The following is an 18,766-nucleotide window of genomic DNA, read 5'->3' as shown; positions in this document are numbered from 1 at the left end:
GGTGTATACAGTAAGTAATCACAACACAAGCCCACCTGAGTTTTGTTTAAATACTGGCATGTAAAAATAAAAAAGGCCTAGCATTCCAGCAGGGAAAGCAATCCCACATTTTGTTTGAATTCTCAGGGTTGTGACTTTATTTCTTTAGTTCAATCATCACAAAATGAAAGACAAAGACTGACTGTAATTAGTCTTCTCAAGCATAAACAAAATCTTCAGGAAGATGGTTGTACAGTTACTGAAAAAAAAAACCCAAACACATACCTAAAGCACAGAATAAACTAGAAACAGCAAACCAAATTATAAGGGGAGGGGGAGGGAGCAAAGACTACATAGGAACACTATTTTTAGATCATATAAATCTAAATATACACACACATGCCCCTAATATTTGGTATTGTCAAAGGTGCCATAAAACAACTGATGAAACTATTAAATACTATACTTTAAAGCATTCCAAATCCTGCAGACTTCTCTAGCAAACCTACAGGTTGCTATTGCTGAACCCCTCAGAGGATGTCAGCATAGCATATAGTTCAAGGTATTTAACACGATGCCCCTTTAATAACCAGGATAGTGTTTTAGAGAACAACAGTTGTTCCAATTTCTCAAGTGTTCATTGCTATTGATTATTCCAGCCCTGTAATACTGCTGGTAAGCATACAGTATATGTAAGTCCATGCAAATACAAATACTTGCACAAATCACAAGTATTTTGTCATTCTTTGGTATCTTCTATTAAATCTGTTAATTTCACTACTTAAACCAGTAATGGTGTTCGGAGGCCCGCCTCACGCCTCAGAAAAAGAAATAACTGGCGCCCCTTAGTGTTCAAATTCTGAAGTCTTGAAGCAATTTACCAGATCTGCATGAAACATTTTTTTCAACATTCCAAAAAGTTTTCTGCCTCCACAATACTTCCACCCAATTGCCAACGTAAACAGGAAAAGCAGAAAAGCTTAAAGGGATAGCAGACTTCTTCCTGAGACTATTAGCAACACAGAATGTATTTTATCTTTGTTTTAAAGTGCACAAAGAATAGCTCCAACACAATCCTTAAACTTTTTCAGCAAGTCTCAACAGCTTCCATTTTGGAACTTCAATACTTCACAAAACGTACTTCCAGAGCTTTCAGTATTTAAAAATATACCAAATGCTGTGGGGATTTCAGACGTTCTTTTTTCAGTGTCTTTTTCATATGGGGAAGATATTTTTTCTTTCTTTTGTTCTCCAACATACACACACACACACAAAAAAAAAGTTTCAGGCCTCCTCTGGCCAAATACAGTAAGTTGAAGAGATTCAGGAATCTAAAAATCCAACATTAAGCCTCTGGAAGGCTCATAACATGTTAAAAGGAGTCTTCTCAGTCAAGTTTCTTCTTGATATTTATTGTAAATCTAACTATCCTGAAGAGGGTGTTTGCTGTGGTGACCGAGAACATTAGTGTTACTTTTCACATCCGTATTTGCTCCAATACGATTTCAAATTTCACCACAAGTCTTGATTATAAAAATAGAATCTCCCATTATGTCTCTTCCCACAGTCCATCTTTCAGTATTCTTCACTGGGCTTTTTTTACTCTTCTATCATGTATTTCTGAAGGCAGCATTTTCTTGATACACTATTTTCTGTTGTACTACAGTCACTATCTCACTTTTACAGTGTTGGGAGAGGGTGGGGAGTTGTTCTACCAAATAAAACCAGCTCTTTCATCTTCTGAGGTCAACAACTTCCCAAACTTCTTTTAGCGAGAAAGAATACGTCCAAACAAGAATCCTAACGTGAAATCTCAGAATTCAGTATTTCATGCTAAGATTCCAAACAAGTTGAAGCTACGTAAATAATTTACAGCTTTACCATATTCTACAACGCTACCAATACGATTAAACAAACAAGTGCCTCTAACTTTCCTTAAGGTGGTAAGAAATGAAATGCTTTTAAAAACAAACCTGTGAACCCAAGCATAAAGCAGATTTTAAATTACTGAGAATAAGTGTATCGCTTGATTTTTAACACAGATTTTTAACTCCAGTACTGTAATGAGAAGACATATGGGACAAAGTTCCCAGCATATACTTTCTTTTTTTTTTTCTAAACTGCAATTATTTACTTGTAAAACTACAACTTACTGGGAGCTCTTTAGGGGAAAAAAAAAGGGTTGGGGGTGGTGTCAGCCCGCCGGAACGGCCCCTCGCCGGTAGCGGGGCTGGGGGGGGCGGCGGACGTTTGGCAGGAGCAGACGAGTCAATTTCGTAATTTTTGTTTTTTTTTTTCCCTTCACTAAAGTCACACGTAGGAGTCTTTCAAGTTAGTTTCTTTAAAAGGTAAGGATAGCTGAAAGACGGATTTGTTCGCTTCCCTTGCAATATAGGGAAATTATAATTAGTTTGTGGCCACTTTGGGGTGGGGTAAAGCTGGAGTTGAAGAAAGAGCTCAGCCCCCTCCGTCTTAGTCATTCAAGTTCAAGCAGCTTCCAGAACAGCCAAATCTCGAAACCAAACACTCTCCCGCGCCCCCCCCCCTTCCCCCCGCCCGGGCCGCGGGCCGCTCCCCGAGGGGCTCCGCGCAGGACCCCTCTACCCGCCAGCCAGCCTTTCCCCTCCTCCCTGCCTTCCCCCAGAGCGCATTCCTGAGCTCCTCTCCTCGCTCCCTCCCCTCCGCTCCGTAGTTACCCTTCCCCCGGTTTTAGGAAAGGGTGCGGAGAAGGGGAGAAAACAAAAAAGGGGGAGCACCCTCCCCACACCCCGGGATCGTGGGGAGCCGTGCGGCCAGGGCTGCCTCTTCCCTTCCAACCCGTTCAGCGAGTCCCCCGGCACCACACGGCAGCAGCCAGGGCGGGGAGAACCCACACTTCCCCTTTGTTTTAAGCTCCCCAACCCGGGGGGCGGGGGGAGAGCGGGGTGCGAGGCCAGAGCGTGCGGAGAGCAGCGGGGAGAGCGAAACAGGCCCCGGGCTCCCCCCAGCCGCCCGGCTGGGGCCGGGTGCCGAGCGGGATCCCGGGAGCGGCGCGGAGGCCCGGGGCGGGGGGGAGGCAGGGCCGGGCGGCGGAGCGGGGGAGGGGACGGCCAGGCGAGCGCTTTTACCTTCGTCCAGCAGCCTCTCGAGGTGGTTGAAGATCCCGCAGAAGTTGGGGAGGCTGCTCATCAGCTTCTTGTCGTTCATCAGCTGCATCAGGTAATCGGGGCTCGGCTTCGGCTTCTCCTTGGTTTCCATTTCCCCAACCATATTCCAAGCCCGCGCAGAGACGGCGAGCGCCCGCAGCAGCTCCGCCGAGCAACGCGACCGCGGCACGGGGCGCCCGGCTGGATCCGGGCGGGCGGGGAGGCGGTGGGGGAGGGGAGGGGGCGGGGAGGGGAGCTTCCCCGAGGAAGGAGGAGGAGGAGGAGGATTCAAATCCGGAGACAAACGCAGCCCCGACGCCGAGTCCGAGGGAATGAAAAAAAAAGAGGAAACTCGATAGAAAAGCCCGTGCGGGCTGCGCCCTCCTCGCCGGGGCACAAGGACCCGCCGCCGCCTCTCGGTGCTGCCGCCGCTGCTTCCCTGCTCCGTGCGCCCTCGGCCGGCGCAGTCCTCGGTGTGTCCCCCCTCCGCCTCCTCCCGCGCACACACACGCCGAGCCCGGCTTCTCCTCTCCGCGCTGCCCCCTGTCTCCGCGGCGGGTGAGGGAAGGGACGAGTGGGGCGGGCGGGCGCTGCTGCCGCTTCCAAGGAGCCGCCGCCGGTATCTCTCCGCTGTTGCCGCCGCCGCCGCTGTTGTTGCCGCCGCGCTGCGCCTGGCGTGTCCTCCGCTCCGCCTCGCGCCCGCCCGCCCTCCCGCCGCCGCCTGTGGCTGGTGAGTCTCAGCCCTGCCGCCGCCTCCTCACTTCTCCTCAGTTCGCTTCGGAGTTCGCTTCAGTTCAGGCTGCGCTGCCAGCAGCAGCAGCGGCGGCGGCGGCAGGAGGGGCGGGGACGTGGCGGGGGCGGGCCCGGGGCGGGGCAAACGTTACTCGGTGGCGGCGGCAGCGCCGCTTGGCGGAGCCAATGGTCACTCCCTCTCCGCTCCGGGGGCCTGGGTCGGCAACGCGGCGGGGGGGGGGACACACCGTAAGGCCCAAAGGGCCTTTATCTCTTCTCTCCCACCTTCCTTCGCGGTCGTCCGCCCCCCCCCACCCCCTACTCCCCGCCGACCACTCCCCGTTCCGAGCGTCTGCGCGCGGACAGGCGGCGCAGCCGCGCAGCGTCGTGTGCGGCTCCCGCGCGCCTCCACCCACCGCCGCCGCCGCCGCGCAGACGCACGGCGCACACACAGAACTCTTCTAAACAAAGTCGTGCTGCTTCACCTACTCCAAGCCAGAGGCGGGGGGGGGAGGGGGGCGGTTGTGCCGGGTCACGTGATCTTCCCCAAGGGGGCGGGGACAGCCTCACCGAGGCGGGAGGACGCGCGCGCCTGTGTGCCTCCTGTTTACAACGGGGCCGCGGTGTCGCGCGGCAGGGTGGGTTTGGTGGTGCTGGCGGAGATGCGCATGCGCTTGCGGGCGGGGTGGTGCCAGGAGCGGTTCGTAGTCAGTAGCGGGGCTGCGGGATTGGGGGATTTGGGTAGGTTTCGGCGGGAGGGTGAGGGGAAGCGGAGGTGACAGACTATTCGTTTCTCCGCTGTCTTGTCGGGCCGAGCCCGTGTGCTGCGGGAGCGGCTTAATGACAGGCTTTGATACAGAGAGGCATAGAGTGGGCTGGGGGTTGGCCGCCGCCGGGGGTGGAGGATTACCGCAGGCGGTGGTGGCTGCTCAGCTGTACGCCCGACCCCGGAGCAACGACGGTGGTTCCCAGTGCCCCAGTCGGGCAGCCAGTGTCAGATCCGGGTGCCGGTCGCGGCGCTGCCGTCCTGCCCGAGCCTCGTCAGCAGGAAATTAGGCGCTCTCTTTGTTTACAGGGCAGCGTCGTGTTTGGGGGTTGTTTGACGGGTTTGGATGGGAGACGTGATGGGAGCAGCAGCATCCGGCAACCAGAACCAAAATTAACGCGCTCCATCCACTGTAGTCGCGGAAGCAAAGCAGCGCGACGCGGTTGCTTGTACGTATTTCTCCTTCCCCGTGCAGCTACTCGGTGTTCTCACTTTATTACTTAGGAGGTTGTCAGAAAGCTTCGATTGAGATTTTCATTAGCTTGGTAGAGTTTGTGTTGTAAAGCTAGGTAAAAATAACTTCATTGTTTGGTTTAATTCGTTGGAAACTGCTATTTTTAATGGGACTAAGTATGAAGTTTAGCTATTGTCTGATCTGCAAAAAAAAAAAATAAAATGTTTCCGTACATACTACACGGTATTTGGAGAAACTTTATGTATTAGATAAATCGCAATGAGCAATGCTTCCAAAACTAAAAAGGTGCAGATGTGTCATGTTGACAGGTGTACAGTTTCATTGGTATTGTCAATCCGTATTACTCTGTGGCTCTTGAAAGATGTGCATTGACAAAACATAAAGAACATGTAGTTGTCATAATAGTAAAAATACCCTGGCCAATTGCATTCCTTTTAGTGTTTTATTCCCTTTTAAACATGCAAACTCATTATTTGGATATGAGAGTTTCAGCCGCATTTCAGGGAGTTGTCAACATTAGACATAAAAGGCTTATGTAAGATGAGTCTGATTTATTGCTTCTGTCTTTTTAGCAAAGAAAGAGTAGCAGTGTTGCAAACCATTTTTTATAATACAGATTTTTAGTCCATTAATACCATGACCAAAGCACACTGCAGCATGGCTATGGGTGATGAAACAGTACAGTTATATTTATTAACAAGATTGTGTTTGTTCTTTTACAACCTTGTTTCAAAATGCTAAAACACAACCTTACATGCTTAACAAAGTGCCATAATTTTATTTAGCATAGATCAGTCTGAAAGGTGATGCAGTTTTGGAGCCCTTTGTTTGCTTATTTTTAACGAGTGACTGAAGGCTCTTTTTTAACCCTGAGAAAACTTGCTATCAAAACCTTCAATTTGATTAAGGGCGTCTTTGAGAGTAGGCTTTCGTCTTAAGATTAGATGAATGTAGATAATTTTAGAATAATTGTTGTGGACTGCTGATTTGCACAGTAAAAATAGCATACTGAGACTTTTTTTTCAGCAGCTTTGGTGCAGCTGCTCCCATACCTCCTCATTATTGCTTTCTGCACATATAGTGCTTCCAGTGTTTGCACTTGTCTTACCTACTAATAGGAACAATATATCTTATCCTAAGCTATTTTGTACTCCTTTACCAGAGGATAAGCTGGTGCACACAAGCAGTTATTGAGGAATTACTCTGACTCCTCTGTGTTAATCTGAATTATTTTCTCGGTCTGAACAGAAATTGAGGCAATGCTATGTGCTGAAGCTGCCCACAGAACTGGGCATAAATGACTTACTTAAGGAAAATCCTCATTCTTGATTTTTCCATAAATACCTCAAGACTTTGAATTTAAGTAATGGGGAAAAAATATTGGAAAAGCCAAATGCTTTACCAAAATGTAGGTAACACACCATTGTTTTATATAAGTAAGCCAGTGTGACATCTTTTGTCATCAATTATAGAGTAAAAACAAAAACACAACCTAAAAGCCCCTGTCAGCATATCTTCCATTCTTCTCTCTGCCTCTAACTTCCCACACTGTAACATCCCAGGAAAGGGTGTTTTAAGAGTGTGTGGGAGATGAATGTTGAATTCTGTTTAAAGAGCTGTGAGAAGGTATAGCTTCCGTCAGGAGCGGTGTGTTTACAGCCTGATCTACAGAGGCACTAGAAATACTCTTGTAGTATACAGAACTTTCCCATGGGGGAAGGAAAAGGGCGGGGGGGGGGGGAACATGGAACTGGGTGAACATATCCTGTGGGTAACGGGAAGAGGTTCTGTGGTATTGATGTTAAAGATGGGAGGGAGGATGGTTGATTTGTTTCAGGGTAACTTACTGGTGATGTAAGGGTCTTTAGTAACTACCTAGCACCTTCTGTCTGGATGCAAGCAGAAGTCCCTCTTATGTTTCCGTCTAGGTAGCCCTTCTTGTATCATGTAACCTGTAGTATTCTCCAGCGGCTCCTCTTTTAAGATGAAGTTTTATTGCATTAATGTAATCTTGAAGTAAGAAAAATTATGATAATGACAGCAGCAGCCTCTGTATATTACAGTAAAAGCCTGCAATGATCATAAAAAGCAAATTCAATTACTGCTATAATGTTCATAGCTGATAGCACCTTGGGAAATAGGAGAGCTTAAGGCTGATGACTACTGGGAAGCATACTCTTAAGTATTGTCTGTTATTTCCAGCATCTCTGTTGACCACATCATGGGTGTATACAGTAGGGTGTTATCAGCCTTCAGCAATGCTTCCTCTAACAGGAAGATACCAATGTGCTATACTACTACTCTTTAGTGAAAGAAGCAATTCTTCCTTACGCATTACAGTCTCTCAAGAAAAAAAAAACAACTGTGTTTGTGATTCAGTATTGAGTCATTTATGATGTACAAGATTGTAGCTGCTCTAAGAGTAATGCAGCAGTCAGACGTGGCCACTACCAGGTGAACATCCGAAATTCATTCATCTCTGCAAGGCGATTAACACTTGAACAAAGTGAGGTCTAGAGCTAGACTGAAAAAGCTGAAGAACCAATTGCATTGAAGTTCTGTGATGTGTCTGACAAGACAAACATACTTTCTTTGACATTAAGCCAAGCCGACAGGTAACTTTTCAAACAGAAGCCACAGTAGTGCATCATTCGATGCAATATGCAGACAGCAGTGCCTGCTTAGTCTAAAAAGGGAGATTTGAGTGCTGTGTATAATCTTGGAAGAGACAAGGCTTAAATTTCTCCTCTACTGATGCTAAGTAATTGCTGCAGAAGTGGAAGATACGGGTTTTAACACACCTTAGTCTGGAAGGATTCAGATTTGTATCTTTTATACTTAACATACTTCAAGCTGTACAATAACTGTGAAGAAGGGTGTAGTAACCCACAGTATCAGTCCTGTTAAAACTCATTCCTCAGGTTGGAATAAGTACATACTTTGGTACCTTTGTTTTTTTCCAACCCTAACTATTCGATGATTCTATGGTAAGGTATGTACTCCATATACCTGAAGCTACTACGATAAGCTACTCCTAGACAGATAGGATGGAGGGTCCTAAATTCTGCTTAATAAAATGTGACTAATTTTGTTTGACTCTGTAATAAGGGAAAGCATCAGCATCTCTGTTGGGCTTCACATTATCTAACTACCAATTCACCACAGATATGCACAGTAAAGATATGAATCAATATATAGTCGAAAGTTTTACATCAGTGTTCAAGATTGACGTAGGTAGTATTTTTAAGTGGGCAGTTTCCATGGGTGTGTAATCTCTGTACATGCTGTTTCTTTATGTACTACTATGTAGACTTCTCTCCAGCAAAGACAAGCATCTGAGCAACAAGAAAAGGTGTGTGTTTAGAGAGGGTGCTAGTTCTGCTAAACTCCCAAGAAATCTCTCTGGATTAAAAACAAAGTTTAGATTGGTTTAATTTAACATTCTTCAGTAGGAGATGAAAATGAAATCTCATGTTTGCCAGTTTAACTATGATATTGCTAAGAAAAGCAGAAAGTGGTGAGAAGGAGGGGAGGGAAAGAAAAGCAATCCAAGAAAGCGTAGAAAAGAAAAAAAAAATGCCAGCAATTAGAGAGAAAACTAAATTGAGGTACTACATTGAAAACATAACATTTACCAACTTTATCATCTCATTCATAGGAACACAAATTTAAAACCTGGGGGGAAAAAATAACCTAATCATTCACAGAACATATCTGAGTCCTGTATTTTGAAGGTATATTTTACCTCTAAGCTTATGAACTTCTCTGTATCTTGTAATTTATAAACACTGGCATTGGTTTTACGCATTTTATTACTGGATCATGAGCTATCGACACTCTTACTAGCTTGCTAAAAGAAGCCAAATACTTTCTTGAAATATACTGTGAACTTTTCCATCCATGTTTTTAATCCCTTGCACAGTCCTATAGCTTCAGATAATGTGCTGGATACTACACTTTCCATCTGTACAGTAACAAAACTACTACAGTAGCTATACAGCTCTTAGCTTGCATAGGGGAGAATTTCAAATGGCTTCTGGCCTTTTCATTTTGGAGAACTCATGGTAACACTATGTGAGTCAGCCTGTGCCACGCATTGCAGAAGTGAGATTAGCAGTTGAGTGTGTATTACTGCAAGTGTTGCCTAGCTCTGTGGAGGTACTGAATTGAGCATTGCTAAATACAGTATCCCAGATCTTGTGCCATCTTTGTTGGCATTTGTAAGCTGGTACAAGTCCCTGCTTGACTGTCACAGAAGCTAAAAGGACAATTGGTAAAACACAACTCTTGGGTTCAGAGCAGAAAGGTGAACATTTCTGGGTTGTTAACTAGTTGAAGAGCTCTAACTCATTTTGAGCTATGGTAACTTCATACAAGATCATATGATTTTACCTAGCTAATATTGCATCTGGTTATTATTTGAGTTCACTGCTTGATTACAGTAAGTCATAGTTACAAGTTTACAAGCACAATGAAGAATGGAATTCACTTGCCTTATGGTATTCCACTTGAACCTCCAAAAGGTCCCTTTTCTTTTGCAGTTCTTGTGTAACATTTACCAGCTCTGTGCAGCTGTCGCTTACACCTTTTGGATGTGTGGAGTGGCCATGGCAAGCTATTGACCAGTCAGCTGAATCTCACTGTAAGCATGCAGAAACATTTTTCTATTAACCACTTTTGCTCTCAGAATAGTCTGAGCAACAGCTTGGGTACAGGATTTTCACAAGAACTAGATGACTCTGTTGAAGGTAATGTGGTCAATTCCCTAGTTTTGGCTTTCAGATGTGTGTGTGGTAGTATTGTACCTTCATCAAGTCCACTGTTTTGGATAGACCACAAAGTAGAGGAGTAGGGGAGGAGGCTGAAGAGTTCACTATGGTCTAATCACTCTGGTTTAGATATAGTGGTCTGATTAAAAAAAAATCACAGCAGCTAAATTTGAAGCATGTGGAAATGGCACTTTTAAGCTGCTGGCCATCTCTCAAATTTTCATTAATTTTTATTATTGTTCCTAGTTTGAAATGTTTCATGTTTGGGCTCTGACTGTGACTGAAATATAGGGAAGGGAAACATGATGCATTTCCTGTAGATTCAAATTACTTTTGTACAGATCCAGTTCACAGGAGTCAAGGTATTCCTGTTCATTTAGAACATGAAAAGTTTCCATGTACATGTTAAAACTTTCTTACAACTTCCAGAAGTTTTTAAGGTCTCTTTACTTAACAAGCAGCTTTATATTATGGAATTTATTGTATCATTCATAAATAAAGATGATCATTGAAATGTTAACATTATGTCTTATGGTATTGTGTTTGTTTAAAAATACTATTCATGGGCAGTTTTCTTTAACTTTCAGATATTTACATAACTTATCAAAGGTTATTTCAGTTACACTGATGGCAGGTTGGTTTTTTACAGAACAGGTATGACAGTTGTGTCTCTTTCTTTGCACGCTCACATGCCCTCTGCACACCCCAAATCCTGACAGGACTGAAGAACTGTTAGCATATCAGCTTAAGGATTTGAGAAATGCACAAATAAGTTTCCCATAGTCTGCTATCCAGTTTGCATAACAGTACTGTTTTGTTCTGTACTAGAAAATGAATATTGAGTCTGGTTTGACAACATGCTCAAAACCCCAGCAGGTTTTGGCAAGAAATACAGATTTAAAGCAAGGCAGGAAAAAAGTTATCTTGAATTTTTGTAATTCTGTTTTGATTAAAGAAGGTTAGCGTAAGAATGGGTTTTAAGTAATCCAAATTGGGCAGCCTTCCTTCTTTCTACCCTGGAAAGGCCTGGAAACTACCTGTTAGTTGAGAAGCTGGCAATCCACTTCTGTGTTAGAAAGGGAGAGATGATGTTGTTTGACTTAAAGCATTTCCCCATCTCTAGAATTTCTCTACTTACTTTTAAAAAGTCATGATGTACCTAATCAGATGGCTTATTTTCATGCCAGGAGGTGGTTTTCCCCCTAGCAAGTCAATTAAAGTATACATCCCTACTTCAGGTTTCCTTCCAGGTAGTCTATTAATAGCTATCCACCTGATTTTCATTACTAGAGGCATAATTGATCTTTTGTCCCATTTCAGAGTTTGCATGTACCTGTCTTACAGGTTAGTAGTGAAATCAATTATCCCTCTGGCTACAGATACATCTTGGTACTTCATTAGAAGTTTGTCAGTGTAGGTGGAGTCATTTGTGATAGATTGACAACAGGTGATTAGTGGGGGAGTCATAGCAGCTTGCATGCTCAGGCTTGTACCTTGATGCTACATTGATAATGTTTACTATTTTGCTCCAATTATAGGGGTTTGGGAGGTGTGGTAACAAAAACCAACAGCCAAGCAACAAAAACCAGCTCTTTGTGTTTAAGGAGAAGACTGGAATAGATATTAATTTGAAAAAAAAGTATATACTTGGATTTTTCTGTTCTAGCAAGTACAAAATAGAAGATTACCAATGTAGTAAGACCAGTGAATATTATGTGACTAAAATGATCATTTTGCATATAGTATTGATGTAAGTCTCGTATAATTCAATTCGTAAGATTGGTGTGGAGCTTGATTAATCGAATTACAGTATTTCATTCTAACTTTGTCCTCACAACAACCAAAGAACTGTTCTTTTGATTGCCTGTGCTCAAGAATTATGTGCAAAATCATTGTTTGTATCTTAATTACAGACTTTACTGGTTAGTGGCCTTTATGTCCTTTTGGTTGAAAAGGATACCTAAGCACAGCCATCATAGATCACAAGTCATTCATGTAGGTGGTGTGATGTAATCCTTCAAAATGAATTTGATCTCAGATCATGAAATAAAAAATAATTATTGAATGTATTACATTTTTTTAAATAAAAGTGAAAAAAACAAAAATACAGAATTCCATGTGTGGATTAGAACTAGATGCTCTCAAGAGGTCCCTTTCAACCTAAATGATTCTGTGACTGTTCAATTATGAAAATACATTAACTACAAAGTTTTATTAATGTTCTGGGGTGTTTTTTCCCTGTAATTTAGAATTTTTGATGGTGGTTGTTGGACATAGTGGAGTTGCATATATAAATACATACAGCACTTGGTCCAAATTGCATATTCTTGTAGCTGTACAGCAGATAATACACTTTAAGCTACACTGTGATCTCATTACCTCTTGTTCATTGTAAATTACATAAACCTGGTTTTCATATAACCTACTTGCCCTTTTATGTGCATGTATGTCAGCATATAGACCACAAGCAAGTAGAAACATTTAGAGGAATTTCTGCAGCTTCCGAAACGTGAGATATTTTGGTTCTCTTCTTGAAAAATTAGACGATAGAACAAAACTAGGAAGAAAGCACACACATCCTTTGCGGCGTTGTCTTTGCAAAAGTAGTCTGTTGGGTCATGCGCAGAAAGCAGCCAAGCAGTGAGACTGAGATTGTATTGACAAGAACAAGATGAATGGCCCCCTGGAGACTGCAGGGTTTGTATGCTCATTTCCACCATCTTTTCATCCTTTTGTACCCCTTTTCAGTTCATATGCAGATTAATTCAAAGCAAGTCCTCACTAAATACTCTTTTTCACTTCAGTTTTGGAAGGGAGATGGAGGAGCTAAATATTTATGAGGCTTTTTTCCTCTGGTTTATGATGTACTCTTGTTGAATGTTGAGAAATTACGTTAATGAATGCATGCCTGCACACACAGACACAGAAACCAGGCAAAAGGGAAAAAAAGAAACACACATAAAGCATTGTCAGCTCTAATGTCGGCACTTACTAAACAGTTCCCATAAAAAAAAAAGTGGCAAAGAGATTTAAAATCCGTTGCCAGGAGAAAAATAAATTGTATGGCTGGGCACAAAAGAAAGAACAAAGTTTCATCTTTGCTTTCCTCAGCTGCAAATGTAACTCTTGTTTCAGCTCTGAATAAATTTGAAATAAAACATGTTAATTGAAAAATGAAAGCTTGTCTAGAAACCCTTAGCTGGATTTGCGTTTTCAGTAATGAAGAAAAGGCAAAGTTTTAATCCTGCACAAGTTTCCTGTAACATCAGTAGTAATAAACATGATACGTTTTGGGTTTTTTTGTATGGTACCAGGTGCAGTTAAGTATGATTTGAGTTACAAGTCAAATAATTAAATTAAACTGGTTTTGCTATGATTTTGCTAACTTCAGTATGTTTATTTAGGGTGGCTATATATTATGAGGGTTAGATTTTATGAGACTGGGGGAATTTCTAGAAAGTAAACTGGCATATTTTGAAATTAGGTGGAATATACCGAGACTACAACTAGATGTACTAGAATATAAATTTATTTTCAGAATGGGTAGTTTAAAACTAACTTAAAGAACATGCTTTTTATAGATGGAAGATTATATTGCGTTAAAATATTAGAACTGAAATAGGATATATTAATTCTTTTAATACTATGTTGTCAAGAAGCCATCTCTTCAACTTTAATCATCCCTCCTTTCCTTCTGCACCTTTTTATTTGGTAATGCGCAAGTAGCTGTGGCAGAGAGGGCCCTAAGTTATACAAGTGGAACAGTAAATTAACATTCATGAGATCTTAAAACATGCTTTCATTTTATCATTTGAAAACTTACTGAAGCAGTTGCAGAGTGTTAACTCAGCTCTTCAGATGCAATAGTATTACACTGTCTAGGCTCTATTATTTTTCTTATTTATAATATGCCTATCTGAATTTCATAATAAATATGGTCATGTTTTTATTGTACTTTGTTTTCAAGGTTTCAATTAAATCCAATAAAGCAATCTACATTTAATTCTAAAGTTAGCATGATCTTGAAATACTGACTTGGCTATTTTCAGTGACTTTGGCTGTGATAACCAAGGGTTAAGTGTAAGAAATTTTGCTTAGCAGATCCCAGGATACTAAAGTTGCATATAACCTAACAAAAAAAGAGTATTTGACAACTGAAATTGCATCACTTTTGTTCAGTCTTTCATCCTGTAACCTGCACCTTCTCCCTCTTGCTTGGGTCTTGAGTTTTGGTTTGGTTTTTTTTCTGTAAGCCTGCATTACCAGTTTTTACCACAGATACAATTCTAGATATTGCTGAAGTACTTAAACCCCTTAAACTTAAAAGTGATCAAAAAATCTCAGTTTTGCTCTTAACTGGGGCGATTGCACACTTACCTGGACTTAGCTGGCCTGAGCAGATTGAAGCACTTCCATGGGATATTAGTGAAACATAGCTGCACATCTGTATGACTTGCCTCTTTTTGCTTTGGGCGGATTTGCAGAGAGGGGAAGAAGGACTTCCTCCTGTAGATACATGTACAGGATGCAGTACATAGTAATAGGTGAATGAAAAAATGCATCAATGGTAAATGTTGGTAGAAACAAGCAGCAGGCAGACAAGATAGTTAACTAAGCTTTGAAGAAAGAAGAATTGGAAACGAGGAACAGAAAAGCTGGGGAAAACAAGAGTGATGTGATAGTAGGGACAAACATAGTGAAAAGCTATGGAGGACAGTAAGGAAAAAACAAAGTTGACAGATAGCTTGACTTGCACAGGATTTTTTTTTTAAGCTCCCTTTTTTTTAAAGCTCCCTTTAAGCTATTAACATTCTGAAGAGAGTAGGAAAAAAGTGACACACAAGCCAAGGCGATGAAAAGTAGTTTTTAGGGATAATAAAGTTGGATGAATCACAGGCCTAAGTCTGGGAGCAAGTATGTCAGACTCCTGTAAAAGGCCTTAATTTATAGGCCTTAATTTTACACTGGAAAAGTAACCCCCCCAAAAAAAAAAATCAACGCAAAATCCCAGAAGCTAAAGAGGTTGTAGCCCACAGGAGCTCCATGTTAATGACGAGGAAAGCAAATAAACTGTCATTTGCCCAAAAGGAAATGCACAGGAAAGTACAAGAATTTACAAAGATAACAAGCCTGAGACGCACACCATACACATGCACTTACCAGCTGCATCTCAGTTCAGCATGCTGTTAAGGACAAGCCTCTTGCTCCAGTCTCAGAAGTTTCTGTAGAAAATGACCTGTCTGAAGAGCCAGAAAGTCCTGCCTAGAACAGCTGGGCTTTTGGCCTATGAATTAGCCAGCTTGCATTCTTTAAATAGAATATAAAACATAAACTAGTTACCTAAGCCGAGCGTTTATTTTCTTACCCTGAAATCCATTTGCATCCACAGATTTCTATCCTATTAGAATAAGCTCTGCTTCAAGAAGATGAAAAAGCACAAATAAAACAGTAACGCTTTTAGTGGATTCTTCAAGGCCAGACCACAAACTTACCCAGTGATCTTCTGCCTTGTGAAGTTTTGCCTCAGAAAGAACCAAGGGTAGGAGCACATTCTTCACTCTCTTGAACCAGAGTCTGACAATGGACTCAGACTTAGTCCAAATTCCTGGAGGAAAAAGAAAAAAAGGTCATGGAACTGATTGTAGGGACCCAAATCCCAGTGCTGTTGGGATTACCGAACAGGTTAAGATTTCCAACAGTAGAAATTCCCTGTTGATTGCTACATGAAGAAGTTAGTTTACATATTTTTTTTACTCTTTTGCATTGTCTGGATTTTGCTCAAATTCAGAAATCTCACAAGATATGTAGGGATCAAAAAAAACACACCAACCCCTAAATCCACATCACAACACCAGTGGAAATTGCAGGTAAGCTCTCTCAACACTCATCTTCTGTGGTGAGCAACCTTCCTTTCCCTAAGGCTAATTCTGAAGGTTGTCACATTTTATCTGAAGGCACTGGGGTGCAGCCATGTGTTTTCCATGCTAATCTTTAGGCTGGGATTCTTCCAAATAGATTCCTGCATAAATTTATTTTTTTTCCTTCCCAAAATAAATTTCCTGCAGTTGAATCATAGCATTCTAAAGGGAAATTACCATTCTGCCTGAGCTATGACAAGTCTACCTGTTTCCATGATAGTGTAAGATGGAAAACGTGTATCTCCATGGGTGGCACAGAACCAAAAGGAAATCTAAAAGGCAATTAATTTCTAAGTGAGATTGATGTACGTGGTTATAATATTCCTCTTTGGTGCCTGAACAACTGATTTAAGTGTATAACATGACAATTGTCTCCTATATGCACTAATGCCTCAATTTCTGCTGATGGGCTATACCTAGAGCTCCTAACAGCATACACAGTGCTGAAGCCACAATTACGAAGTTCTTAGAGGTCTGGCATAAGATGTCCTAAGACAAATTTCTTAAAAGATATTCTGCATGCTCTTCTCATACATAAGCAGTGTTCACATTCATAGTGTGAACATTCATGAGTGTAGTTCTTCCAGGACTCCCTGCAAATCTAGTTTGCAGAAGTACCCCTCAGGTGCCTAATCTTCATCAATTAATTGATAAAGGAACCTGAGCCCACTTCTAGACACAAAGATGGATTACCTTAAGTACAGAGCTCCTCTAAGGGTTGAGTCTTGTAACAGGAAAGCTGCGAGATGCTTGTGGAGTAAAACAGAACATCATTCCTCCTGCTTCACAAATCAACACCAGATGTCTTTACAAATCATCAAGAGGTTAGCAGTTGTTCTTCCAGGCAAGCAGCTTCCAATATCAACAGTGCTGATTTAGGAAGAAGGAAGGTGGATTTGGGAGAGTTTTTCTCTCCAAGCACAATATTTTTCTTACCCTGCTTTCTCCTGTTTGAATTTCTCCATGTAAATGGGAAAGGGCAAAAGAACAGGCTTCAGTTTGGTAACTGTTTTTTTACCTGTGACTTTTGCCAGCAGAATTTGCACGCTTTATACATAGAAACTGATTATTTGAAAGGGAAAACCCTTCATCAGCAATGAAATCTATGAAGGAAGCCTACAGAAACCTCAGGCATCGTTCTTTCCTAAAGATCATTCAGGTTTAGTTAGTCCTAACCTCAGTGAACTGAATTTGTTCACACAAGTGTAATTCCACCAAATATCAATGTTCGTAAGTTGAATACTTATTATATGATCTCATTTTGGAGCATTCTAAAAGTTTATTTCTGAATCAGTTATCTTTTGTTTCATTTCTCATCTTGGTTTTCACAAAAACAAAACAAAAAAGTAATTGTCAAAGCTGGAAACAAACAAATCAATTAACATTTTGTGATGCTTGCCTGAAGAAAACAAAAAGGGTTGTTTTGTTCTTTAAGCACTGCATTAGTCATTTTACCAGGGGGATTTTTAAGAATAATGTCATATAAATGAGGGAAATTATGTAGAAAGGCACTGGAATGAGACAAGAAGAATCTGGATTTAATGTCAACTGACTGTAATGCCAAGCACGCTAAGCTGACCATGTTCATACAGTTAAGATTTTGTCCAGTGCAGTATGGTCACCTATCAAACAGCGCCCAGGAAGTCTTTGGAAAAGTGCTAGTTGGCCTCCAGGATAAAATGTCCTGAGGCCCTTCTCACACTTGAAGACCATGACACAGGGATGCACTCCCTGGCACTGCTTAGTTTCTCAATGCAGATGTAATCCCCATGTCAGTTTAAGCAGAGCATGGGATTGTTCTATCATTAAATGTCTCATTAGTGGGGAATAACTATTTTTTCCTCTTGTTATCTACTACATCTATTTGGATTATGGTATCACTGGTAAAAATCGTTTCTTTCTGTTATGTGTAAACCACCTGTTACAGTAAGATCATAATTTAAAGTTAGTTCATAGTATACTAATTAGAGTAGCAACAAAAAGGTTCCTAAAATTTAGAAAAGCCTGATAAAAGAAAAGCAAGCCTTTGGCTTCCCATACAGATATATGTATTTCTTTAAGTGTGAATCTGTAAGTATAATAATGTGTAGTAGTGTGTGTATGTATACACATACATACTGAATATTGTCTGTGTATATATATATATTTAAATATACCATGCAAAAGAGATCTGCATTACTACAACCCTCTGCCAGCAGAATTAAGATAACAATCTCTTACAGGAATTTTACCGTTAATTAGATACACTTATTCTTGCACATTTCCACACAGGTGTATATGACATCTCAATCAAAACTGACAGTGTTTTACAGAGAAAACAGTAGTAGCTACTCTCTTTCTGTTAATCTTTTCAATTATCTTTTAAGATCAGGTTACATACCATATCATTTAAATTATAACATGGAAAACACTTTTTGTGAGGGATGAAGTTAACCACAGAGATGAGGGATGGCATAAGAAAAGTAGAACCCAAGAACAGTACAGATGTTTTAATGATTACATACTTGAGACTGAATTTCCTTCTAACAGTGGTAGCTGTACATGGAACAAGAAAGGGAGTAGAGAAAACAGCAAAGGACAACAGTAACTGCACAAAGAGACACCTTGCACAACAATAAAAAAGCAAATGTGTAAATCAGAAACTTTAAAACAGGAACTCAGAAACTTACAAATCTTTTTTTTTTTCGTTTTTTCTAGTAGTCATAGTTCCACGTAAAATTGGGTGAAATAGGCAAGAAATAAACAAAGTAGCCGTTCAATTACACTTCAAAATGGCTATCTACATATGCTCCAGACTTCTTCTGGGTTTACCAGCTCCATCAAGACTGTGCCTTTAGTACCAGCTGCCAATATTTCCAAGGACAAACATATTGAATAAATACTGCAGTGTGTGGCAGAACTTCCTCAAGCAATGGTAAATGATGCGACTTTGCAAACTGATAGAGTACATCCTCCCTTAAACTAGGGAAAGGAGAAAAAGAAGTGACAGAGCCAAACACTTA

At 41.5% G+C, this 18,766-nt stretch overlaps 1 protein-coding gene across 9 annotated transcripts in view; it reads right to left on the bottom strand.

Moving 5' to 3' along the window:
- The window catches only part of QKI (QKI, KH domain containing RNA binding), a 155,451-nt gene extending 151,592 nt beyond the window's left edge, over positions 1 to 3,859 (bottom strand). For 5 of the 9 annotated variants that reach the window (XR_009729297.1, XM_061378742.1, XM_061378744.1 and 2 more), the window contains exon 1: positions 3,087 to 3,859. Coding sequence is in view for 8 of the 9 variants with exons in the window: in XM_061378742.1 (XP_061234726.1) it covers positions 3,087 to 3,228 (142 nt within the window). In the remaining variant the exon portion in view is untranslated. The remainder of the gene's footprint in view (positions 1 to 3,086) is intronic. The other 4 variants (XM_061378746.1, XM_061378748.1, XM_061378750.1 and 1 more) reach the window with 3 other exon arrangements.
- Positions 3,860 to 18,766: the final 14,907 nt, after the last annotated feature.

Source organism: Neopsephotus bourkii, unplaced genomic scaffold (assembly GCF_033783945.1).
Source record: "Neopsephotus bourkii isolate Nb327-2 ecotype Australia unplaced genomic scaffold, CSIRO-AGI_Nbou_v1 NB_1767, whole genome shotgun sequence".
Classification (NCBI taxonomy): Eukaryota; Metazoa; Chordata; class Aves; order Psittaciformes; family Psittacidae; genus Neopsephotus; species Neopsephotus bourkii.
Note: the sequence above shows the minus strand (reverse complement) of the source record. Positions and strands in the feature narration are given on the sequence as shown.